The following is a 27,545-nucleotide window of genomic DNA, read 5'->3' as shown; positions in this document are numbered from 1 at the left end:
TGCTGAAATTTCTCTTGACTCCAATTTATTTGAGTAGGAGTTGGGAGCAGCACTCAGTACCGTACAGTATCCAGTTCTAAATCCCTGCTAGTGAGGGGTCTGCATCAAGTTGATTGGAAGCATCTTTGCCAAGGACATCTCAAAGGCTTTCAGGAACAAACAGCTTTTCTAATTCAATTTCACAGCTTCATTCTTCTGATGCATAAGCTAAAATACAGGAAGCCCGTTCTAGTGCAAGGCTGGGACCCATCTTTCCATTTGTTCTCACCCAAACACACTCATTTCAGACCTTTGTACTGGCCCTGGATGAGTCACGGTTAATATTCTTACCATATTTGTCTCCATCTTCCCCCTTAGCACTGATCCTCCTGCCTAGAACTTGGATGTGTTTCCCACTCGTCCTGCTGTACAGCTGGTAGAGTCTAAGCTGCTTCCTGCTCACATCGTCCCTTGCTCGTGTCTGATTCTCCACGTGTATCCGAAAATCCACATTCTCCTCAGCAAGGAACATCTGATGAAAAAAGAGAGACAATAGACCATAAAACAGATACAACATCTTGCCTGCAAAGACAACAAACTAAGCCTAACAAAGAGCGCATCACACAGAAATAGTCAACTGTGGCTTGACTTCACTGGTGGTCATGTGGATAAAGGCTGCAGGATCAGGTGCTCCGAGCAAAGTTCTACCTAGGTGCTGACAAAGAAACTGGGTTTCTTTCTTCTCATGTATCATTCTCAGTAATAAAAGCTTCTGCAGGCTCAATTCTGTCCTGATTTAAACCTGCACAATGCCACTGTCTTCAAATGATGCGCTCACTGACACCTGGGTAGGCTTCACCACTGCCAAAGGGCTTACACAAGTGTGAGTGACTGGGTCTGTAATTGGAACACAGCAAACAATTATGATAATGCGGAAGGAAGAATCCCAGCTCCAGCTCCAATAGCTGTGCTGGTTCTGCAGTGCCAACTTCATTAAAAAGGATGAAAACCCCTATTTTTGTCACTACAGTCAATAGAGCTAGCTCTAAATACACACAGAGAGAAAAATCTGTTGAGTTAGAAAAATCTGCTTTTCAGAGTAGCACTTTAAACAGTTCTGCCAATTTAAAAGTAAAGTGGAGTCAGTTGATTGCATAAGGTCTATTCCTGTGCATCTTCCTGAGCTTCCCAGCTCAACTGGCTATCTGAGAACAAGGCCACTTGGACCAGAGGGCAAGAGAAGCCTTTCCAGAATGAGCTATTATCAGCAGGGTTCCTCTGCTTAGCCATTTTCCACCATTTTTATGGCCTTTGGCTCTTTGAGTAGAATTAACTTTAGTTAACTGCAGCTTTAAAGAACTAACAGCTCCCTTTGGCAGCAGACACCTTTCCGGAGATCTAGCATCCAGCTTTGGCTTACATTTTCGCATATTTGCCAAAGCATAGACCAACTTCTGCCTCCAGTTAGAGACATCCCAACTCAGTCTAAATCAGACGACTAGTCAACCAACACTTCAGCCCCAGATGTTAATTACCTGCATTAATTCAAGTTTCAAATACCTGAGAAGTAGCTGGCAAAAAGTAGAAATCAATCTGGTATCTAAATCTAATGATACTCAGAGGAGCCTTTTTTGCCTTTTGTTTGATTCTACCCATGAGACTTAGACTATATTTCGATGGCAGATTACCCTCAAATGATAATAAATTAGGAGAGTCTGTCATATTATCATGCACCAAGCAAAAGAAGCATAGAACTCTGGAGCCACTAAAAATACCCCTACTTTACATTGGTGCAGTTTTAGTTTGGCCAAGGCAAACAATGTTCAAAGTTTATTGGCTAAATTCTCTGGTGTCAGTGGGATCTAATGAACTGAACTGTGGACCACCTGCATGTGGGGTGAAATTCACAGCAAAATTTAGTGATGGTCAGGCATTGTGCTGCCCCTCTACAATGGGGTGATTTTCAGCCAAAGGAGAAATGTTACTTCTGTGCCTGATATATTTGGGCTATAAAATTCTGGTCCTTCTAGCCTGGAAACAGTAAGAAAAGGATCAAGTATGCACAGAGGGATGCCAGTCACATAGGAAAAAGGGGTAGTTACGCCCCAATTCTGTCCCATTCCAATCTGAGACACATACAGGAATGGATGGCCACACAAAGCAAACCCAGATCACTTTTTCCATCATCTTGCAACAGTGCAGATTTCTCGCTATAGAGTCAAATGCTACTGGAAAGTCAGACCCTGAAAAGAGCTTTTACTTTCAAATACTTGCACATCTATCAAGTTGGTGGAAAGACACAAGACACTGATCAGTAGCAAGAGGGAAAAAAATTTAAAATAGTCCGTCCTTCTCAAAACTCAGCCCCTCACTGAGCAACTTAATCAACAAAAACTTTTATTCAATATAGCTGCCACATCAATGAAGGTCATGGGTCTATAAAATGCAGGATTGACTTTACAGCCCTTGTTAAACACTGGAATTATGATATTTGTATCCCAAGTGTTCAGATAAGAGAGCCAAGAAGAGATTAGGGACGTTGAACGTATACAGACTGCAGAAGAGAAGACTCAAGGAGACACAGTGATTGTCTATCAACATATGCAAGCTGACAAACTCAACGAAGAAATTATTCAACTAACAATAGCAATAATTCCCACTCTCAGAAAATGGAACAGCGAGAAGCAACGTCCTGAAGATTAAAGATTAACAGCAGAAATAGCAGGCGCATCCACATGCTATACAGTACACAAGGTTAAAGGAGCTTCCCACCCTGAACTAATCAAGTCCTGCTCATCATACTCACCCAAATCATTGGGGCTATGTGTGAGAGTAAAATGAGCAAGATTAGGCCTGAACTGTCAATAGCCTATTTCCCTTTCTTCTTATTCTTCCCCACCCCTCTCACCCAAATGAAACTTCTAACAAAGGAAATTAAACTACCAAAAAAGAGATGTTCAAATAATGTTAACACTCTGCCTCACACCACAAAAGCAAGGGGCTTTGCAGTTAAGACTTTGGCTCCATAATATTAAGATTTAAAAGAGATTTTACAATCAAGATTGCATTGTTGCATTGCTTTCACCACATGTTAATGAGTTGCAGATATTTCTAGAAAAAATAAAGAGGTGGGATTTAGAGGTTTTTGGAGGGAGGCTTCCAGTCATAAAGGCCACAAATTTGCCAAACCAAATTTGGACTGTACCATCACACAAAAATACCTATTATGTTGGCATAGCTTCACCTCTGCTTTACCCTGGCTAAGTCTGATTTCTACATCAGTAGTGTGTTTCCCTATTCACTAGCCCACAAACTTGCATGGCCAGAAGGACCAAAACTGCTTCCCTCTACCCTAGCCCTGAGCCCCTCCCACACCCAAACCCCTCATCTCCGGCCCCAGCCAGAGCCCTCAGACCCCAACCCTCTGCCCCAGCCCTGAGCCCAGGGGCGGCTCCAGGCACCAACACAACAAGCACGTGCCTGGGGCGGCAAGCCACGGGGGGGCGCTCTGCCGGTCACCGCGAGGGCGGCAGGCAGGGTGCCTTCGGCGGCTTGCCTGCGGAGGGTCCGCTGGTCCCGCGGCTTTGGCGGACCTCCCGCAGGCAAGCCGCCGAATCTGCGGGACCGGGGACCTCCCGCAGGCAAGCCGCTGAAGGGCTTGGGGCGGCAAAATACCTAGAGCCACCCCTGCCTGAGCCCCCTCCCATACTCCAAATCCCTTGGCCCTACCCCATTAATTCTGTTATGTGCACCAATACCAGATGTGAGGGGTGGGACTGGGACTCATTCCAGGCACCACCATAAATTATACAAACCTGCCACCCCTGAAAACTGCAAATGAAGGAAGTTAAGTGGCTTGCCTATGATGTAGCCTCCTTCAGCAGGGCTCCACCACAGTTTAGGGCTTGTCTTCATTGCAGGATTAATTTGAGTCCCATACATACATACAAATCCTTAATCTGAGCCGGCTGGTGCTTTTACCTTGAGTTGGCCTGCCCGTCAGTGGGTATAGGCTACAGCGGGTTACAGTACAACTGTAACCCCTATTTGGGCTGAGCCTCTGGGGGGTCCTACTCTGAGGATTACCATTTCATGCGTGCTTGGAGTCCGAAGTGGGGACAGAATGGACTAAATGCTCCGTATGAGGCCAATAGGAAGGCTTCCTCATGGGTGACAAGGCTCAGCCTGCTACAGACAGATAGTGCAAATTTAGTTTCAGTTTTGAGCTTGAGAACTGCAAGAGAAGCAGAACAGCTAAGGGAGTCTCTGATTAACTCCCATCCCCCACAAAGGGGATCTTTGAACTGCTGTGGGATCTAGTGCATGGGTCAGGCAGTGCCAACCGTGCAGAGACCAGCATCAAGAATGGCAGAGATCCCACTTGGTACCAGTTACTGAGAGCCAGCTGTGCCCTCCATGGGCCTGCAGGTCAGGGAGGGATTCTGCCCCACTCAGGGGCCAAGATACTGTCAGGGGACCCTTTTTGTGTAAGCTGGCCAACGCACTCATCTCTGGACTCAATCTCAGCATGCAGCTGCTGGCAAGGTGCCTGGGAGGGTTGGGAAGTGCTGAGCGTATTGGGAGGTGGGAAACACGCTGAGTTGTTGATGTTAAAGATTAGTTAACCCTTTCCTCCCCGGAGCCTATTTTCATGGCCCCAGTGAAGTCCCCCTTTATCATATTGTTACTTTTGGGTGCATCATTTCTTTGCTGGGGTTTGTGGTAATGTACCTCATTGTTTCTTGTGTACAGGGATTTATACTCCTTGCCAGCAGTGGTAGCACTATTCATTTTCCCAAGGGACAGCACCTTGTGTGTCATGGTCACAGTGAAAAGCTACCTTGGGTGCAGGTACCAGGTGTCACTGAAGAGAACTGATGAGGACTCAAGACATGTGCGGAGAGAAGCTGCTCCCCATAAACACAGCAAGCCCCAGGCAGGAGGCTTGAGCCACACCTCGAGGGGGAGCTACACAATTTACAACAGCTTACACACACTCTGTGCAGCTGAAGTGTTGCTTCCCAGTGGGGCATTCTCACATGAGCTAACTCAAGAGGAGTTGATTTGACCGTAGATAACTCGAGCTAAGTGCAGTGAAGACATACCTTTAAAACTGCTCTCCTGGGGCAGAAGCCCTGTCAGAGAGTAAGCAGAGATAGCCCTACCTGTTTTCCCCCTTGGACACACGGGCCCTGATTCAGCAAAGCACTTCATCACTGAAATCACTGGAATTTAAGCATCTGTGCCTAATTGCTTTATTGAAAAGGGATGCTTTGCTGAATCAAGGCCAGGGTGAATTAGCTGTGCCAGTTTGGGTTGAATCTGCCCCACAGCACTGAATATCAATATAATCAACAAACAATCAATATGTCACGTATTGTTCATTTAATCAGATAAAATCTATACTAGCATTACCATACTAGAGATTCCATTTCATAAGTCTCCAGAAAAGTGAATCAGTAATATTGGCCTGCTGATGTACGGTAACCAAAGCTCAGTCCCACGGGTCATCTAAAGACAAATGTCTTTTTTCCAAAAAAGGTATTTTTATTGCAGTTACAAACAAACAGGAGAACGGAAACATCTCTGTGTGACCAGCTACTCTTGAAAACTTAAGCATTTTAATTAATATCTATGATTGCTGTATATTGAAACATCACACTTAAAAGAATGGCCGTTTCTCTTTTCTTCTCATCAACCACATTTCCACAAATGTTATTTGGTTTGGCAACCATAGGCCCTGAGCCTGCTAACATGTAAGGGGCTTGTTCCAAACCCCATGGTGTCAGTGGGAGCCTTTCCCACTTTGGACTTTGGCTCAGGCCCAAAATTAAGTGAGCAGTCCCCTCAGTAGGACTGCTCACGGGCATAAAGGTAAGTTCACGTGTAAGTGTTTGAAGGATCAGGCCAAACTGCACTATTGTCTGCAGTGACAAAAAATTCTAAACCCATGTTTAATTTTGGCAAATCAGGACATTTTCCTAACATTGTAATAGTAGGAATGAGTGGGGAGATAGCAAGACTTATTTCAGTCGCATCATTTTCTAACACCAGGCCAGAAACCTTTCAATTTGGGACAATCCCAGAAGACTGAAAGATGATTCCCTATGTCACAGGGAATATGTAGCCACAGTATATACCCTCCAGCATTGTGTTGTGAATTTTGTGTTTATTTCATTTTGCACGATTGGCATGCAAAACTGTCTAATAGTTTTCTACGAATATGCTCACCATGAAGGGGAACTTCAACCACTCATAGTAACTGGCAGTATATCCTTCCAACCAACTGTATTGTCAATAATTGTTTATATTCAATAAAATCTTAGTAACTAAAAGGGACAGTATCAAGTTCAGAATTCATATTTTATTGTTGCATTCTTTTTCTTTTTAAGCAGTCCCATACATATTTAACAGTCCTATTATTACTGAAAGATGTAATGATATACAGCTACAAAGCCATTGTAAAAATACAACTAGCAATATAAAAGTTTATGCGGGGGATTAAATAATAACCCTGCTAGAAAACCAGTGAGCATTTTAAATGAGTGATGTATCCCAAATGCTCCACCAGAAATGTGTGCATTTCTGAACATGGGAAATCTCTCTTCACCCATGAGTAGAGCTGCTTCTTTTGTTTTACCTGTCTAAAGACCCAGACTGTGGCCACTCAACCCAAACCTGATTTCAAGCAAACAATCATAGAAACTAGAGATGACATCTTATCCATCTCCAGACAATAAGGGCTTGTACACTACAGTATCTTCTCACATGCTTTGTGCAGTCCACTTTTAAAAAAAAAACAAAGGATTTTTATTTAAGTAGCTTTTAGAATCAGTAATTAATTTTAAGAAGAATTTTAAGGATTAGACCATGTTCATATTAAATGAAAAAAAAATCTGTGTTAATGCAACATTAAGGTTTCACAGTTAAGAAAAATCAAGGAAATAGCCAAGAAGTGCAACAAAATCACCATTCTGATTGCAACACTGGGGCTCACTCCTGTACACACTTATGTCACGAGTCTGCAAACACCCATGCACATGTTTAAGCAGGTAAGTAATGCCACTGAAGTCCTAACTATGCCCAATTGCATACAAGATCTAGTCTTTAATCCAGCACCCTGTATATTCTACAAATATAGAATTCTCTATGTTTAATTTTCCACTTAATGCTATTGTTAGTGTCATGAGGTGTTAGGAGACCCCAACATGGCCAAATTAACACTGATGTTGGAAGCTGGACTTTGATACAGAGCAAAAAGTCAGGAAATTCCATACAGTTTGACAGAGGCCCCGAACCTCATTAGATAACAGATCATGTGCCTTTCCCAAATTTAAAATAAAAATACAAAATCCCTCTTAGTAAGGGCCTTATTGATTTCAAAAGATAAACAAATCAAGTGATTCAAAGTCCTTTCAAAACCCACTCTGATAAGCAGGAAATACTTATTACCTTTCATCCACTGAATCAACTGAATATTAATGATTTTCTCTGTGACCTTCTAAAGACATGAAAGTTAATAAGGTCAACAAGAGGATATTCAAGATGGCTCTTTCCCAGGTTTGTAAAGGTAGCTAATAATAGTTCCTTTGCTTCCATGGTTTTGGCAAAATTCCCCTATGTCAATTACAATTAGAAAAATTTGCAAGACCACCTCCAGAGTGGATATTTTAGGCATATGTTGAAACATAGTGCACCATTTATTTGCTGCTGTTTCCTCTTCTTTATTGCAAAGTCAATTGCCAGCCAGGATGTTGTTAGGTTCAGGTTATACAACCTAGTTAGAAGTGGGACTGGATTGGATGTGTCTTGAGCTAACAATGACATATTCGCTTCTTTGTGCTTGGAAGCACATTGGGAAATTAATGTGACAGAAAGAAGCAAACGTATTCAAAATCACAGCAGGGGCTCAGAGACGAGAGCACTGCTCAGCAGCTCTCTATGCGGGTCTCTACTGCACAGTAAATATGGGGTGGCTGTACCTCAACTGCACCCACTTAGTAAATCTATTTAAGAACCAGGGCTGGTCAAAAATCTGCCATCAAAACTGTCAATGGAAAACTGGGTTTCTGATTAGGCTATGTTGCTTTAGTGAAAATATCTGCTTTCCATGGAGAACTTCTGTTTTTAGGGTTAAAAAAATGAACAGCCAAAACAGAAGTGTTTTCAGCCAAAGCCTGTCATATTTCTATTTGGATAGACTGCTGTGGTGAACTCATGTCCCCATTCTCCTGTATGGGCCAGTCCCCAGCCAGACTTCATCTCGCATGATATGTCACATCCATGATATTCCCACAATGCACTGCCTCTCCTCTCCAAGAGGATAGAACATGGTGTGTCATGGGTGATGAAGTTCTATCAGGGAGTCCAGCCTATTAAGTAGCATGAGACTCCTAAACTCCAACTCCCATGAGGCATCACAGAGGCATTTCCAAATCAAATTATTTCATTTTTTCATCTGAAATATTTTGGTGGTTTTGATTTTTCCCCCCACCAAAAAGCCAATATTGTCCTTGGGGGAAAAAAAATCCAACCAGCTCTATTTAGAACTTATTTTACCCATACAACTTGTGTGTTGATAAAAGCATTTTTCCTCTGAGAATTTCACAGCTTCAGCTAACTAAGGGTATGTCTGCACTTCAAGCTAGAGGCATAATTTCCAGATCAAGGAAACACACTCACAACTAGCTCTGAGCGAGCTAGTGCCCTAAAATAGAAATGTTGCCATGGCAGCGCAAATGGCAGGAGGGGTTGGCATCCCCAAGTACGTACCCATTCAAGACGCTAGGGACGTACACAGGGCAGCTGGCCCTTACCGCTGCACATGCCACCATGGCTACACATGCTGACTCGATCAGAACTAGTGCAGGCATGCCTCCTAGAGCTGGAAATCACACCTCCAGCTCGAAGCACAGGCATGCCCTACGTCTAGCAGTACCACAGATTAGGAGCATTGTCCTCACTGGATAAAAGTTAAAAACCAAAGGCACAGAAGGGATGAACTATTTGCTAAAATGAGTCAATGGGAGACCTAAGAACACAGCCCTAGGGCCCAGTTCTCAGGTCTATTAGGGAAGCTTTGTACTGCTATGCCAGTGCGAATCTGCCCTGAGAAGCCTGTGGATCCACCCAGTGAATTCTCATTCTGTTGGGAAATCCTTCAAACCCGGCTCCTGGCCAAGGGGGTAGGTGCAAGTCAAGGGAAAGGGGGCAGGGGCAGTGCATCCCTACCTCCAACAGCCATGTCGAGCTGACATGGTATAAAAGCAGCCCTGAGTTTGCTTTAATTTAGCCTGGCATCAGGCCGGTACAGAGTCAGGTTTCTCCCCCCCCCGCCCCCCCCCGAAGGCTTAGCCAGCATTCCTCAAGTACAACTGAGAAACCAGCCCCAGCAGTCCACTCTCAGACCTCCTGCTCTAGCCAACAGGCAGCCCTGCCTCCACTATACAAATGCAGACGGCTATAATTATTACTATGACAATGCCATGCAGTGGGATATTCTTCTAGTGCTTTTGCACAGACCCTACTCACTGTCACCCCAGGGTCATTTTAACCCATCAAACTTTGTGGATGAGCAGAGTTCCAGTGACTCTCCTCCTCTCTCTTCCCATGCCCATTCCTACTTTGGTCTCCTCCTATCCCACCTGCAAACAGAACAATAACCCCTCCCCATTCCCATACAGCCCTCCCACCACCAACTGCAGTTGTTGAAGAAGCAAAACACACCGCAACCAGTCTCATTTTCACTAGATGTATCTTCCAGCTAGGACTTGGTCTGAACTGGGGAACATTTATGTGGCCTTAAAAGCATTATAGCATTTAGAATAAAAGCAATAGTCATTCATATAAGGTAGGTTTAGCACATTTATGGTGCCCTCTGGTGGCTAAAAGAATGCCTGTGGATTCCGAGGGCTGTTATTCAAAGACTGTGTAGCATGGTGGCTAATGTGTCTGCCTTATATTTTAAAGGCACTTGTTCAAATCTTTCTGGGATTCTATTCTTCCAAACCTTTCTAGTAATTTTAGTTCCACTGATGAAACAGATTATGAGGTGAATGGTCCAAAATATTCCAGGTGTAGAACAAACCAAGGTAGAAAACAGGCAGTTCAGAGCAAGACTGGTCATCAGAAGTCCTGGCTTTTCCTGACTCTTGGTGCCACTTGCCTCATGATTTTAGAGAAGTCATTTAATCTTGCTATGCCTCAAGGTCCCCATCTTTGCAACCAGGGATAATAATGCTGCTTACCCACCTTTGCAGGGTTTTTGGCGATGCTTGCAAGAGAGGTGCTCTATCCATGCCTCCCGAGGTTCCCTAGTCTAGTCCCATCTGCAGGGAATATGGTCAATCCCTTCCTGAACTCAGGAGACAATGGATGGAACTAACGTGTTTCCCTGCTCCCACTAGGCTATTTGGAGGGAGAGGTGCATCCTGGCCTCCTTTCCCATATATAAGCCCATTTAAGAACTAGAAAGGTAGAGACCCTTACCTGGAAGTCCCCATAAGAACCTGCTGCAGGAGAGGCTGCCAAACACCTCCTGAAGGCACAGATGCAGCTACTCAGAACTAAGGCAGCAGAAGGAGGAGAAGCAGGCATCCTGGCAACCAGAGACATGCAAGGCAATATTGGGGCAGAGGACCAGGGGCTTGTGGAGAGGGGAGAGAACTGTGGTATGGAGGAGGTGCTGTGATGATGTGGGAGGAGAGTGGCTTTGGGAACCAAACCTCAGTCTGTGTTCAAGGACCATTCGGATAGCACCAAGTGCTATTTTGGTGAGCTTCTATACAAAATGCTGGCACAGCTCTATGCCTCACCTGCCACAGGAACAGTAACTGCTGTCACTGCAACCTCAGGCCACTTACAATGAGCACTGCACTTTATATGGCATATTGTAGCACTTAGCTTCACTGGGAAGAATCCCAGTATATCTGCCTTGAGGGTGCTGCCCGACCTGCCTTCTACACAACAAGCCTGGAAGAAGCCCAGCTACACAATGTACCTCTCCCTCAAGCTTTTACATCTCTTATGTTGATGCTTTCTGAAATTAAGTACAGTTGGAATCTAATTTCTTTTTCAGCTTACCAGTTACAGAATCGATTGGAGTGCTTTGAGTTGCTGCACAGGGCAAAATTTAGTGATGTTCACTGAAAACACTTTGCTAATGCTTTCTAACTAAAATGCCTTTAGAGCTGGAGCTGAAAGGGAGAAGGAAGAAGGATGACTATAGGGTCAAACCTGTCTCCCCTCAAAAATACCCCAGCGATGGATATTCTAGGGTTCAGAAGAGGTGACCCACAACTCAGCCACATAACACACACTTGGATTAAGATGTTGCTTTGCATGATGGGACCTGCATTCTAAGAGCATCTCCCCTTCTCATTCAAAGTTAGGAGTGGCTGCATATCAGTACTCTATGGACTGTATGTGGCCTTCAGCCCACACTCTGGGTGTCCCCGAATTAGGCCCTTTTTTTTTAGAAATGTGATTAGCATTTGGCCAAATAGCCCAGCATCTGCTCTAGGGCCTCTCATGACTTTCCAATCCATGCAGCACTTTACATCCTATTTCTGTTAAAGCAATATGTCCCGCCGTGTTCATTTCACACAACATGATACATTAAGCATCATGTCAAAATGAGATCAGAAGGTGTCAGATATAAAATGCCCCACTGAGGCCCAAAAATGGCATTTGTGCCAGTTTTGAGGACATTGAAATGTTTTGTAATTTGATCTCCAATTACTTTACCATTCTCCACAAAGAAAAGAGGCAGTTGTTGCAGATGAAACGGTAGTTTCTCCGTGAATGGGATTACTTGTCACCAGAGACAAGCATGTGAAAATGCAGTGTTTGTTACAGGGTGAAATTTTAACTTTAACACAGGAAAAGGTTTAGCAATAGAAAGAGCAAGATTTTACTCTTGAATGAATTCAAATTTCTGTGGTCAGTCAAGCAGCTTCTAATACTTTGGGAAGTCATCAGATAGAATTATTACAGATGATTTTGCTTGCTCTGTTTATCTGAATATACAGGAGTTAAATCTCAGATAAATGCTTATTGTCAGCTGTGATGCAGTTCTCTTTGTGTGCTGATCATATTAGCAGTAAAGTCAGTTCTCTATGCCTATCTCTCTCTGCCTGAGTCTCTCTCTTTCTTTGTCATAGGCTGAAAATCGTGCTGCCTACAGATTATAACCATGCAAACAAAACATTGCATGATGCCAAAACGTTACAAATGCTTCCATCTTTAAGTCACTGGTTTGAATCCAAGCCAAGGTATTAATGAAATTACCAAATAAATGCCACTATATCTTGCCTGTTGAAGTCTATAGAAAATGAGCCTAGAGAACAGGTGTCCATTTCACCTGTAGCATTAATCTACAGAATTGTTGATAGTCTCAGTAGCTGGGTCTAGGACTGAAATGACATAGAGATGGACCTACCATCTTAGCTACATAGGTGGTCTCTGTGGGTCAGAAGTTGTGCAGCTTTCACCCCTGCTCCCCGTCCTGTAGACAAATTTGATTCTCCAGGGTTTCAACCCAGTAACTCACAAGAACTATGAAGTAAAATGTGACTTTTGCATTCAGAGATAGTTAGGGCTAAAATGATTTTATGGGGGGAGGAGGGGGAATACTGAAAAATCATTAGAAAACAAATGACTATTTGTTTCAGGGCTTGTTGTGCCTTTCATCGGTATTTCTCCTCCAGCTGGATGTGACCTCTCAGCAATGCTCCTTCATGGCTCAATGATTATTGATCCAACTTTTAAAGGTGTACAATAAGGACCACTTATTCATTGGATTTGCTTGCCCTTTGTTTCCCAGGCTGAAGTACAGATGCTCTAACAGACTAGTGATTTCATTGCAATACTTGTTCTTTTTCTATCCCATTGGGTCAAGCTCACCTATTGTGAGACCTCACCGACTTCATTTACATCAGGGGTTAATTTATTTTATTGTGCTGAAGCTGTTAATACAATACTGGTTGGCTCCAGATTAGGAAGGGCATAATCAAGCCCTCCCTCACACATGGGCTCCACATGCAGAGAGTTCAGTGGTAGAGTCTTGATTTTAGCTTCCTTTTTCCCTTTCACGATCCTCTTTCCTTTTTTAAGTCGTCTCCGCTAGAACTGGGTGGTCCCACTGACATTCACTGTTACTGGCAAAAACTTCCTTGCAATGGCCCCCAGCCAATATTCACAACAGATCCAGCACCGTGAATTAGCTCAGTGGCATAAGGTCATTCAGAACAGCTTTCTGATGCTACATAAACTTTGGCACATGTTCTGCCCTTGAAAGTTCAATTGGTAGCATTTGGTTGGCTACTCTTACAAGTGCATCTTTCCCTCTCTGCTGCACTTATGCACCCAGTGCAATAAGCATGCACCTCTCTAGCGAGGTACTTATATGGCCCTCATCACCTGGCCTGTGAGGGCTTGATGCTGCCCACTGCAGTCAATGAGAATTTTTGCCATTAACGTTAAGGGAAGCAAGATTAGGATCAAGTTGTCTATTGTGGCATCTGGCTTAGTGCTCACGGATTAAATGTTAACACGGGCAGCTTTATTTTAGGATGGTTTCTAGTAGCCCACTGCAAAATCTAAGCTTAAAGTGGCACCCAAATCCATTTCCCTGGTACATCTTTCTACCAATGACTTAACCCTACACTGACATCCATTATAATTACAGTTTAATCCTGCAGTTTCCTTGGCTTTGCTTCTCCTCCGGAAGGTATTAGCAATAAGATATTTTATTTCACAAGACATTGGTATGTTATTGTAATTATAATCCTTGCTGTGGTATCTGAGCACCTTGGAGTCATCATTAATGAATTCAGGGCCCGATCTTGCAGAGGTGCTTAGCACCAGCAGCTCCTTTTGGGCTTCAAATGGAACTGTGGGTGTCACAGCTCTTCTGCATATCAAGCCCTTAACTTTTACAACACCCCTGTGATTACACAGGGAAGTATTTATATCTCCAATGTGGCAGATGGAGAACCTAAGCCACGGAAGTGTCAACTAATTTTGAGTATGTCCATTTTTGGAACCCAAGGTGAGACACTTAAAATTAATAGATAGTCACTGAAGCAGGGACTGGAACCCAGGTGTCCCCCTACCACTGAGCTATAGAGTCTCTCTCTCTGGCCCAAAGATTATTTAGATGTTTTATACAAAGTGGAACAACTTCAACAGAGACACCCCCTCACCCCAGCAATTAGGGCATTCACTTGCCAAGTGGGAGACCCAAGTTCAAGTCCCTGCTCTAAACCAGGCTGAATGGGGACTTGAACTTGGGTCTCCAACCCACATCCCAGGTGAATACTCTAAACATAGTGTTATAGGGTATGGGGGGGTACCCACCACTACCTTCATAAATTCCAAGGCCAGATGGGACCATTGTGATCATCTAGTCTGACCTCCTTCTCTTGTCTTGCAAATTGTACCTAAGTCCCTTTGTGAAATTAGCCCCCAACATTTTTTGGGGTGTGAGGCCAAGACTATTCAGCAATAGCACTCCCTGATAGTTTGGGTCAAATCCAAAACTGCGTTTATCAGTGAATAAAGTATTTGCTCAAAAACATTCACCAAGCTCTAATCTAAGTTTATCCAGCCAGAAAGATACGTGATACCAAATCCTCAGCTGGTGTAAATCAATGTAGATTCATTGACTCCAGTGCAACTAGGCTGATTTACATCACCTGAAAATCCATCTCACAGGATTTGCCCTGTGTTTCTTGAGAAATTAAATCAATACTTCTCCTCTCATTTAATTAAAAAAAGTTAGCTCAAATAAAATAGGATTATACAAAAAGTAAAAGAGTAATGTTTCCAAGATAATAAAGAACATCAGAATAAGGACAGATGGTAAGCAGGAAAAGATAGAAGAGATTTCAAAAAGAAAAGGAAAAAAAAAAGCAGAATTCCCTCTTGTTTACTGAAATGGATTAAATTCCCATGTTGGTTTCACAAGGTCATTTCAGGCTTACCCAGTGCTTGTGTGTGTGTCTACCTCGAACTACAAGATATTGCAAAGAGTTAAGTCTGTAGCTGTTAAACTGGCCAGACAGAATTTGAATAGTCTAGTTTTAAGAGCTCCAAGTCCGCTCCAATGCTCTGCACTGATTTCTCCACAATGTACAAAGTACCTATTTACTACTGCACTAATATGTCTTTTTTTTTTTTTTTTTTACTGGAAAGTACGTAAGAATAAACTGGACTAAAAGAGTCAAACTGTTTATTTAGTTCTGCAGCTCACCCTGGTCCTCTCCTCTGCAGTGAAGGGATGGGATGGTCACCCACCGCGTACTATGGCCCCTCCACACCAGCGTCTATACAGCCACCCGCATGGGTCTAACCTTCTTAGGCCTGCTGCTATTGGTGCCAAATAGTGACCATGTAGTACATGCCAGCTCAAAAATAGAAGGTTATCTCCAATTTTCTCCTCCAAGAATCAAAACATTTGCCAGGCAAATCAAATCTGGTTTGTGATATCTGATCAAAAACACACTAAGAGAAAGCATGTGATTTTTCTGCAGCTCTGAAGATCTATCGTACATGCCTATTTTATTGCAAGCTCCCTCTATCATAAAGGTTGCGCAACAGTTTCCATTATAACTCCTTGTTTTTATATGATCAGAATTTTCCAAAACATTCCCCGTTAGGGCTGAAATGTTCCATGCTTGGTCCCTGCTCAATTGGTTTGGTTATAAGATCTAAGTTATTTACTATTGTTATTATATATTTAATAATAATGTAACAAAATTCCTTCAGGTGCTTAGGAGTTTTGTGAGGGTGAAAAAAATTACACCTTCCTGAATGGATGAGATCTTCTTTTAAGAGGTTTCAATTCACACCCATTTGCCACCTGTTGTACCTTTCCAGCAATGAGTACTGTTTTGCCCAGATAACTGAACAATGCTGCCATGCCACTGCTCTGATTCATAGCCTCTGCTCTGGTTCGTATAATCCAGTGAGGTTAAGAAAGTATGATTGATTTACTTGATTTACGTAAGCAACACAAAATTCTTCTGAAAGCAGCTATTGTAAAGAGCGAGAGAGAGATGCTGTGCTCTGAGAGGCACAGCACAGAGCTCACAGCCCAGGGGGCTCTGAGCTGCCTTTGCCCCCCCCACCCCGTTACACCTCCTGGTGTAATTTAGGCAGCCTTGAGGGCCTGTCTAAGTTACACAGCTTGTCCCTGCCTGCCTATCAGCTGCAGCATTGCCCAGAATCTCTGCAGGGCTAGGTACTGCCACCTGACCCCCAACGTACCTTTTATACTAAAGGGCTCGTGAAAGGCCCTGGAGAGGCAGCCGGAGGACTGTCGTCTTCAATTCCTGCTCCTTGTGGTGTCAGTACTGTCCAAAATTCTAATGGTCTTCTTCAAACCAAATCAGTGGTGACTCGTGATAACAACAAGTCAGCTAAGAATTTAAGATACATATGTGCCCAATTCCCAGTGAAATCCTGGCTCTGCTGAAGTCAATGACAAAACTCTCATTGACTTCCATGGGGCCAGGATTTCACCCTCTCTGAGTACCTGCGCCATCTTAAAATAATTGTGTTTCTTTTCATTGGGAGGGGGGGAGATATTTCCTATGAGTGAAATGGGCCAACTGACATGAAGACTACAGAGTCCCAGTTCACTAATATACTTTGCAAGCATCTATCTGGAGCTCTAGGTGCATTACTAAAATGGACGCAGACAAAAATAAGTCCAGAATAAAACATAAAATGTAAGATCGACTCAACCCACCACCATCCACCTAGAACAAAACTGGCCCAAAATAAGTAATAACACCAGCCATGTCCAAACACGCCTGGCCCTCCCCTCTCCAAAGGCTGAAGGGAAAAGGTGAGAGGTGTAGCAGGCCCTGCAAGTTGAGGACCCTCTGAGAGGTGACATCTTGTTGCCAGACCCATATTCCAAGTTCCACAGACTCACACATACAGGATGCACAGGGCTTAGGGAGGATCTGGAGTGTCTGCACTGAGGAGCTCCAGAGCTGTCCTGTGCCAGGCCCATGAACTGGGGGATGGATTCCCCTCCCGCTGAGCCCCACACAAAGATCATTTCCATGAGTTTTGGGCAGGGGCTGGTGGGGTGAACTGGCCCCCTATTAGGGCGTGCTGTCTAGGAGCCACTTACCAGTGTGCGTTCTGGCTCTAGACTGCTCTAACAGCAGCAGCGCACAAGGGGACATGCCAAATGTCTGTTCTGTTCACAGCTGTTCAGCCTTGTTCCACGCACAAGCTGTAACGGATAAATCGTAATGAGACCTACGTGACTGCTACACTACTGGGGGTCCAGAGGACACCACAACACGCTTCACAGCAGGCTGGGCCATGGAACCACAGCAAAGTTTACTCCAGAAAAGACACTTCTGTACAAATCACCCATCTCTGTTTCTGCATATTAGGACTGAGTGAAGTATTCACTGAGAAAAACAGAACATGCCCGAATTCTAAACACTATTACCCCTTCCCTCCTCTGCTTCAGCACTAAGTTACTTCCAGACTCAGATTCTCTGGATCTGAATCTGTTCAGTTATATTAATAATCTAGTTCAGAAAATCCTAACCCACTATGCTAAGAGAGGATTCATATTCCCTTGCTGAACAATCTGAGGAATCATTCACTCCTAGGAATTACCAGGCCAGTTAAAGCATTAACTCTCAAAATCCTCTGCTACTGCCTGATGCTTCGTCAAAGTGGAACCCCCACAGTGCACCCAGCCAGTTGTGCCAAGCTGGGTGTTTGGGGATGGGAGGGAGAATTGTGATTCCCCTTCCTGATCTCCATGGCAATCAGCTGAAACCCTGAAGCATGAGAATGATTTATCCCTATCTCAGCACATACACATATAGACTCATAGACTTTAAGGTCAGAAGGGACCATTATGATCATCTGGTCTGACCTCCTGCACAATGCAGACCACAGAATCTCACCCACCCACTCCTGTAACAAACCCCTAACCTATGTCTGAGTTATTAAAGTCCTCAAATCGTGGTTTAAAGACCTCAAGGTGCAGAGAATCCTCCAGAAAGTGACCTGTGCCCCACGCTGCAGAGGAAGGCGAAAAACCTCCATGGCCTCTGCCAATCTGCCCTGGAGGAAAATTCCTTCCCGATCCCAAATATGGCGATCAGTTAAACCCTGAACATGTGGGCAAGACTCACCAGCCAGCACCCAGGAAAGAATTCTCTGTAGTAACTCAGATCCCACCCCATCTAACATCCCATCACAGACCACTGGGCATATTTACCTGCTAATAATCAAAGATCAATTAATTGCCAAAATTAGGCTATCCCATCATACCATCCCCTCCATAAACTTATCAAGCTTAGTCTTGAAGCCAGATATGTTTTTTGCCTCCACTACTCCCCTTGGAAGGCTGTTCCAGAACTTCACTCCTCTAATGGTTAGAAACCTTCGTCTAATTTCAAGTCTAAACTTCCTAGTGTCCAGTTTATATCCATTTGTTCTTGTGGCCACATTGGTACTGAGCTTAAATAATTCCTCTCCCTTCATGATATTTATCCCTCTGATATATTTATAGAGGGCAGTCATATCTCCCCTCAGCCTTCTTTTGGTTAGGCTAAACAAGCCAAGCTCTTTGAGTCTCCTTTCATAACACAGGTTTTCCATTCCTCGGATCATCCTAGTAGCCCTTCTCTGTACCTGTTCCGGTTTGAATTCATCCTTCTTAAACATGGGAGACCAGATCTGCACACAGTATTCCAGATGAGGTCTCACCAGTGCCTTGGATAATGGTACTAACACCTCCTTATCTTTACTGGAAATACCTCACCTGATGCATCCCAAGACCGCATTAGCTTTTTTAACAGCCATATCACATAGGATGACTATGAGCCACCAGAGATCAACCAATACTCTGAGGTCCCTCTCCTCCTCAGTCACTTCCAACTGATGTATCCCCAATTTATAACCATATGTATAAGGGAAAACAATAACGTATAGGGAAAACAAAACTGTCCTGCCCTTACAAGACCTAGTCACAGCAAACTCTTTTCCTAAACAGCGAATGTTCACAATCAAAATACCTCACATAGCACTGTCCATGTATCTCAGAGCATTTTATGAAGATCGGTAAATATCAGAGTATCATTATCCCCACTCTTTATGGGTGGAGAAACTGAGGCACAGAGAGGTGTGTGACCTTGGGCAGATCATCTCCTGATTCCCAGTCACTCATTCATATTGCAGCTGAGCTCCCCTGCTTTTTCAGAGCAAGGGAACAGTATATGCCAAGTGAATTGTAATCAGAAATAGTTACAAAAGGAACCAAATTAAAATGAAATATCTGCACCAAATGGTAAAACTAATTTTATTCCAATTTAATACATGATTTCCCATTGTTCAGGGACACAACAGGCTAATAATTTGCCTTTTTCATTCTGTTTCAGCAAAGATGACTTTTCCAACTGGCAGTCACTCATCTGGGACAGATGTTGCAATGACCACTCTAAACAAAGCTTAGCATTTAGGACCAGCACTGGAGTGTTTCTAGCTGGCTCCTATGCCAGCACCCAAAAGCCCTCATAAAGGATGTGCCTGGGGAGGAGCAGGTGTGGCTGGAGCACAGTGTACTTCAACAGTCCTCAGCTACTGCACAGTCATTTGGGGGCTGTACATTAGAGCAGCCTCTAGACTGCTCTAGCCTATGCTAGGGCAAATCAGCCCAGAGAGTTAAAGAATCATAACTGGCTCCCTGACAGCTCCACGGCTAGTGAGTCTTGGAACAGGAGAGTATTTGGGCCCATATTCTACAATGACCTCTTAGTTATTATCAACCTGCTGCTATTACAGTAGCACTATGTATTACTAGGGAGGAAGTTCCTAAGTTTCATGCTCAAACTAGGTCCTTCATTCTCTGTGCTATTCACTATCCTAGAGCAACATTCTCTAGCTCAATTATAAGCAACATTGATGGCTTCCATCTCAGACGAAAGGATTAATGTCACAGCACACAATCTTTGTGAGGAGTAGAGCAAAAACAAGAAATGTGGGAAGATGGGATCTAAGAAACACTCAGGAAACAAGCACAAAGACAGAGAAAGAACGAGAGAGAGAACCATAAGATACCAATTTCCCTCCACAGAAGTGGACATCTGCCGTAGAGGCACAATGACAGTAATCTTACACTTGCATAGCTAGGCTTCTTTCATCCCAAAGAATCTTTCAGTGCTTTCCAAAGTATACACAGAAATTGCACCCACCATTGAAATGGAGCTACCTCTAGCATAAAACACTGCAATTGTTTAGCAATGCACAGCAACATTACAGAGCAGTTTAGGGCATGAATTTAAGAACACTATTTCCAGTTGAAATTGCAGGGGAAATTCATGTAGGTAATTACCCCAAGAAGAATTTGGTCAGAACACAGAGGTCACTAGTCTTACTCTTCAAGTCTTTAGTCACAAACTGTTAGAGCATCAGACTGTAATCCTCTCACATCACTTGTTACAACATCTATATTTCCCCTGAAAGCCTCCTGTTCAAAACCTGACCAAACCCAACCCTACTTAGCTTGGACACCTGACTGCATGACAACTTAAGCAGGTACATCTGAGAGCACAACAGATAGGAGTTTATTTCAGGTGTCATTCATTCAATCAACGGTTCAATAACATTTGCCTAATGCAAAAATATGAGGAAATAGCTGTGACCAGAAACAGGAGTGTTAATCCATTTAACAAAACCTGCAGGCAGCTTAGGGGACTTCTTGAAAGTGCAGGAACAAGTTCATGTAACTATTAATTTACAATTATTCCACTGATAATTCAGTTGTCATTCCCCTCCCTTATTTCTCTGATCCCCATCCCCCTGTCTCCATTATTGACTGTTTTCAATCTACTTTTAGGATTGCCTGTCCTTAATCGTTTAAACTCTGAAACAGTATTAAAATCCTCTTTCTATAACCAGCATCATTTTCTCACCCCTCCCCTCGTTGGTTCATATTATAGCCTCACTTGTGTGTCTTCTCCATCATATAGGGCCTACAAACACTTGCTACTGAGAGCAGTTCCATTGACTTCATCTCCTCGTGGTCGTTAGCACTGCTTTAAACAGCAAGCATTTACAGGATCCGGACCCTGGATTGTAAACTCTTTGGGGGCAAGGAGTTATTTCATTTTATCACTGTAAAGCACCTGAGGCATTTTGGGGATAAATAAATAATAATGCCATCAGTTTGCGGCACTCTGAACCCAAGTATACTCGTACTCTTTATTTGTGGGAGGAAAAATACTCGTGTTGGCAAGGCACTCTTCCGTTCAAATCATCGCTCTGTCACAGCCGCTGTGTGACACTTGAGCTCCCTGTGGCTCAGACCCTCGCCAGAAATACCACTGCCTCGCTCTTTGTCTTACCTGTTTAGATGAGACGTTCTTTGCGATAGGGTCTGTCTCTTGCATGTGTATGTTCAGTGCCTAGCACAATGGGACCCTGAGCTTGGGTGTGGATCATGGTGCCAATGTAATACAAATATTAAACAATAATATTAAATAACTGCAAATTATCCGTGCATTTTAACAGCAGTATGCTGCAGTATCTGGTAGCTTTAAAAAAAAAAGAAGATGATGATGATTTGCATAGCAAAGAAATGCTGGCAAATACTTTTGGTCCGCTCTTAATGTTAGATTAATTCTGTTTCACATTTTTCCAAAGTATTTAATATTTATGACTGTGGTTACCTGAATTCTAGATTCTCAGCCATTATTGTGCCTATTGCTTATACCGAGTATTTCATCAGTAGATCTCAAAATATCTTTTAATGTATTTCTCCTCACAAGATCCCTGGGGAGGCAGGGCAGTGCTGTTATCCCCATTGTACAGATGGGGAACTGAGGCAGAGAGGCTAGGTGATTTTGATCAAGGTCACACAGGAAATCCATGGAGGAGCAGAGACTTGAATCCCATGTCCTTAACCAGTCCACTAGCCATCCTTCCTCTCTCAAAGTTATATCACCCAATTGTCAATTGATAGGGGGTTTCTCAACCTGCTGGTAATTTATTTATTACTTTTGTATAAATAATAGTAGATTCTAGAGGCCCTAGTCAAGATCAAGGCTGCAATATGCTAGGCACTGTACAAATACACAGCACAAGCCAGTATCTGTCCTTCAGCTTGCTCCCACAATGCCCTCCCCATATGTGACTAACTGGGGTTGGACTTGGTACCATCTTTCAGGGCCAGTGGTACAACTTTTCTGAGGATGTTGTGAAATGTGTCTGAGGAAGGCCCCCGGTTCATTGGTAAAGCTGTGGTTAAGCAATGTGCTTACGGTATGAGTGATATGGAGCAAAAGGGGAAGTTCCCGTGCACAGATATGACCCTGAATAGACTCTCCCTTTAACATTAAACATCAGCGCCATGGGATAATGGAGAGTAAAGGAGGAACCAATCCTGGAGAGAAAGCAAAAGGAAACTAAAGGAGACGAGTGAGATCACAGCTGCTTATTGTGCCATAGGTGCGCTCTTTAATGACTCTTCCACTCAACTCACTCCAGCTAAATAAAGTGTATACCATATGGTCTATACTGCAGGTGGTTCATCCAGTGCATGGGTCCCTGAACACGAATTTCCAAGTGAGCCAGCAGCAGGGAGATTTTTGATGCAGACTCCTGCAATTGTAAATATAATCTGCTGAGAGAAGTACACACACATGCTCAGTGTATTTAACCTCAGCCAAAGGCTAATCTAGTTGAGCTGCTGCTCTCACTTTTATCCCCCAAATCAATCTCATTCTGATTCACTACGCTAAACTAATCTGGTGGCTCCAGAACCGCCGATACACTGAAGACACCCAGCTGTCCTCATCTTCTGCTGATACTACCATCACCAGCACATAGACATTAGTCTTTGCGAGAGATAAGCACCTGGATGAAAAACAGTTAGCTGAAGCTCAGTCCAGAGAAGAGATGGTGGAAAGGAGACAGAAATACTGAGGCAATAGCTCTGACCCTGCCCTAAAAGTGTCTTCCATCTGACTGTCAGATGGCCTCATGGTCTTATTAGATTCATCTCGGCTCCTCAAGAACCAGGTAACAACAGAAGAAACTCCTTCTCTCTCTGTTAGATGGTCATGAAGCTCTGCTTGTTCCTCTTGGGCCTGGTTGTTAAAAGAGGTATGCACCCTCGACTCCCAGCAAAGCCACTGCACTTGGCATTTATTACTTTTCTTTATATAACAGTAGATCCTAGAGGCCCTAGTCAAGATCAAGGCTGCAACATGCTAGGCGCTGTACAAATACACAGCAAAAGCCAGTGCCTGCCCTTCAGCTTGCTCCCACAATGCCCTCCCCATATGTGACTAACTGGGGTTGGACTTGGTACCGCCTTTCAGGGACAGTGGTACGACTTTCCTGAGGATGTTGTGAAATCTGCCTGGGCCCAGAATCAGAAAACAAAAGGGAGATAATAAAATAGCTGAGCGAGGGGAAAGGGAAAACAAAGCCTTTGGCAGAAGGAAGGGAACAGAACCATACCCAAAGAAGATCCAGCAGACTCACAACTAGATTTATCTGTAGCAGGAATGCCTGGAAAACCTCAGTCGACCTGTTCCCTGCCTTTAAATGCCAAATAACTTCCCAGCCACAGCCTGTATTTTCTTCTCCTTCTAATTTTCATTTGTTCACTGTATTGGCCACACACTACACTGTACCACCCAGAAAAACTTCAAGATCCTTTGGCTTCCCCTAATAATTCTGTCAATAAATCAGTGACGGGGTATTGTTGGAGAAGGAAAGGATGTGGTTGAAGTGACCCAAAATGCTCCAAACTTTTCAATGAAAGGAAAACCTAAATACATAAAAATAAAACTCCTGACAAATGTAACTAGGCTCATCCCAGTGAGGGGCATTTAAGGAGGAGGAATGAAGGGGGCAGGGCATGCATCTGCCCTGCTCTCCACCCAGCAAAAAGCTGGGTTCAGTGGCACAGCACTGAGCGGACATGGGAGGCTCAGGGTTGGGAATAACTTTGAGATGCTCACTCCCCCCGTCCTTAATCAGTGGAGAATGGGGGCATTGCAGAATCAGTCTCCCCCAAAGGAACCCTGCCGAAAGTCAGCTCCCAGGAACAGCAGACACCAGACACCGCCTCCCTCCCCCAACCCAGGAGGTACTACCGTCTGCCAGAGGAGAGGTCCCATGGGGGCAGACAACTGAATAGAAAGAAGCCAGGGGTGAAAACTGCCAGGAGTGAAGAGGCAATGTATAAAGAGATACGTACCATAATTTATCAGAAGCCCTTGCCTTTCAGTGTGTGCAGCCTGCTGCATAGCCAAAGCCTTAAGCCAAAGAGGTGGGCATCCCCTGTGATGTTCGTCAGCATTCACCCCTTTCAGCCACATGCTTTGTCAATGTCCGGTGTGTTTCCTTCCAAAACATTGTCCCCTTCAGGCTCAGTTCACTCCACTCTGTCCCCACTGATCCCCCTGGAACATAACAGTTATGTCCCATACGTCACTCCAATGGACACTCTAACAGTGACATGGGGAAACACCCTGGCCCAGCTCTGCATGCTACTCCTGGGACATGGAATTTCAGAGACGGTTTTTGAAGCATAAGATGCAAAACTTCTTCCCTCCCATCGCTGAAAAATGAATATTTTCTACCTTTTTTTATGTTTTGTTTAGTTTGCTTTTCACAACATCCTCTGTGAAACCCAAAGGCTGAAGATGCTCTCCGGACTGCTCTATACATCCCAGTATCTCACCAAGGTAACCCTGGTGAAGTAGGACATGGATAGCTCTGGTTTCCATTTGAGAGAGACTACCTACTTTTTCAAATAAATCTCTTCAGATCAACTTACCTGGGGATGTTGCATTTAGCAAAACTGAAATGTACTAGCAGTTAATAATATTCTCTTTGTTTTGAGATCGGTTCCTTAATACAACCCCTCTTGGAAGCCAGGGCTAAAGATCAAAAGAACTAGAGATGGATGTTTAACAGAGTATAAAGCAGTGTCTATTGGTGAATAAGGCCACTGGGGTGACCAGGTATGACAGATTCAACAGGCTGCCAGGGGCCAAGAAGAGCAAAATTTCACCAACCAATTTTTGGGTGGTGAAAACACATTTTCTCTGTAAGGCCAAGATTTACCAACATACCTTAAATCTGGGCCCCTAAATCCACATTAAGGCACCTAAAAATAGGCCCAGTTTTCAAAAATTCTGAGCCCACACAACTGCATCAGGATCAGTGAAATTGGCTGGGTACACCGTACCCAAAGTCTCTATTTCAAACACAGTGCCTAAGAGTCCCTCCATCTGACAGAAAAAGTTACTGAGCCCAAGCCTTGAACCCTCACCAATTCATAAACTACCTTCTGTTGAGATCTCGGGCCCCTCTCTTCCCCCTGCCTTGCACTGTCAAAGGGGACCTTCCAAACTAAAAAGGAAATGGAGGTAAGTCCAGAAATCTGCACTGAATGTCCTCACTAACCAGCTTTGATGTGGAGGGAGCGGCATTCAGCACAAAAGTGAGTTTTCACTTATCTCCTTAAAGACATTTTTCCTTTCTGTGAAACCTTCTAATGACATCCCCCAAAAAGCATCATTCTGTGATATGCCTGGTGTTATTAACCCCGCTGGTTAGTGGTCTGCAGGTGTAGAGAGTAGGAGGTCCACTACAAATTAGCATGGTTACCTATCTGGGCAGTGCCTGATCGCTACCTCTTTTATTCTGCTTCTAATCACTCTAGCAGGACTTGATATAACTTCAGTTAGCCATTTACTTCAAGTTTGGTTAAGTGGCAAGTTCACCCATGACACTGATTGCTTGGATTGGGAATTCACTAAGCAATCCTGACCCCTCTATCCAGTCAGGGTTGGAAGCAGAGCTGATCTGTGACATCGCTGGTATTATCAGCAGCCCATGAGAAGAATGGTATCAGTGATGGCAAAGAAAGATGCATTCTGGAATGCCTCTCGTTACTTAGGAGAGGATTTCACCAAGGAGAAACAGAATTTTAGAACACTTACTTAACATGGAATGCTGACCCACCCCTCTGCACCCGGCACCTCTGCACTTTTTCAGTTTTCTTTCTAGGTTCACATTTCTTCTTTAAAGGCCCCTGGTCCCATAGTGGGATAATAGTGTGTCCTGCAGCATCCTTATATCAAAGTGTTCAACCAGGCAATATTGTAGTGCTGTTCAATGCAGCTCTTAGATCCTCAAAGGGATTTAGGTTCCAAACTCTCAGAGCTCCTAAATCCCTTTGAGGATCTGAGCCCCAGTGATGAGTGGCATAGCTGGCAGCCTCAATAAACTTTGCTTAAACAAAGATCACCTGAGACGAATGCAAACCCAATGTCCTGAAATAATGTGATACATGAGCATTCTCATTTTGGCTTGTCAGCGTTGAATCTCGCAGCACCACTGACTCCCTGGCAAACTGACCAGCAGCAAGGCCATGGCAATAAAAAAATCTCCCAACTTGAGTGTTCCCTAAGCACTTTCCACACAGCTGCAAGCAAAGCAGCTGAGAAAGTTTTTCTCCTGAAAAGAAGTTATTCCGAAATCCATTTAAAACCTCTCTCCTGTTTATACTACACTCTCTTTGTTATCAAGAAATCTCCAGCTCCTGCATAAGATGATAATAGATCTCATTTATATACCACATCACCTACTGTCCATAGCACGGTAATGACCCCCTCCAAGATTCCTCCCATGGGGCACTACTTGTCAGGACAGCTCATAGAAAGAAGCGAGGCAGGGCTGAGAACAGAAACCCAGCTGGCATTCTCATCTGTTCTACTGCCACAGACTCCAAATCGTCTCCTGTGAACTAAACACAACACTGATTAGAATATTCTAACTAGCCAAGTCCAGAGGGGACTATGTGAAGGTGTTTTTGAAACCACGTATTATGAACCCAATAGACTGTAAGAGCTCCACTGAGGCTGCTCGGGTCTATCAAGATTAGGCTTTTTTTAAACATGCTGCTACGTAAACAAACTAGCTACAGTCTGTTATTGACAATTGCAGCTCTGTGGTTTGAGTTCTATGGACAGAGCCGGTTGTCTTTTGAACCAGTGCAGGTGTACACCGTGAGCCAGGGCAGATATGTGCTGTGTATGTTCTATACGACTGTTTTCTTCCAAATCTGATGCAGTTTTCAGAAATCCCTGTGCATGATGCATTCACGGCAAAAGGAGTGTTTTGCTTTGAACCGTCATTTTTATCATTAGGAAAGACTCCCAGTCCACATTATACCTGACCTGCAAATCTTTCGTCTCCTAATGTAGATAAAAGGACATTAATAAGCACCTTCAAAATCAAACCCAAAGAGGTTAATGTCTTCATTTTTACCCTGCCCATCTAATTACACATAAATGGCCAGTGGGGTTGTCGGGGTTTTGGAAGTGTGCCAGGTTCTGGATTTTCTTTTCCACCGAGTCGCACACCCCTGAATAGCAAGGTTTTACACAGGAGTACTGACACAACCTTAACTACAGCATCCTGAACGTGACACTAGAATAAGGAACCTCCTTGTGTGGCCCAGTGTACGGATAAATAAAGCATTTCAGCAGCCAGTGCTG

The 27,545-nt window shown here is 43.8% G+C and overlaps 1 protein-coding gene across 16 annotated transcripts in view; it reads right to left on the bottom strand.

Annotated features, from left to right (window-relative positions):
* FGF18 (fibroblast growth factor 18) overlaps nucleotides 1-25,913 on the bottom strand; it is a 94,021-nt gene extending 68,108 nt beyond the window's left edge. Inside the window, exons 1-3 of one of the 16 annotated variants that reach the window (XR_005583751.1) lie at nucleotides 25,814-25,913; nucleotides 24,233-24,437; nucleotides 22,468-22,623 (exon numbers count right to left, since the gene is read on the bottom strand). Coding sequence is in view for 7 of the 16 variants with exons in the window: in XM_039485226.1 (XP_039341160.1) it covers nucleotides 331-511; nucleotides 24,815-24,829 (196 nt within the window). In the remaining 9 variants the exon portion in view is untranslated. Of the gene's footprint in view, nucleotides 1-330; nucleotides 512-20,140; nucleotides 20,179-20,216; nucleotides 20,267-20,356; nucleotides 20,518-22,467; nucleotides 22,624-24,232; nucleotides 24,438-24,814; nucleotides 25,050-25,650 lie in introns of those variants that run through there. The other 15 variants (XR_005583745.1, XR_005583747.1, XR_005583746.1 and 12 more) reach the window with 15 other exon arrangements.
* Nucleotides 25,914-27,545: the final 1,632 nt, after the last annotated feature.

Source organism: Mauremys reevesii, linkage group 8 (assembly GCF_016161935.1).
Source record: "Mauremys reevesii isolate NIE-2019 linkage group 8, ASM1616193v1, whole genome shotgun sequence".
Taxonomy (NCBI): Eukaryota; Metazoa; Chordata; order Testudines; family Geoemydidae; genus Mauremys; species Mauremys reevesii.
The sequence above is the reverse complement of the archived record's forward strand: the minus strand, read 5'-3'. Positions and strand labels throughout refer to the sequence as shown.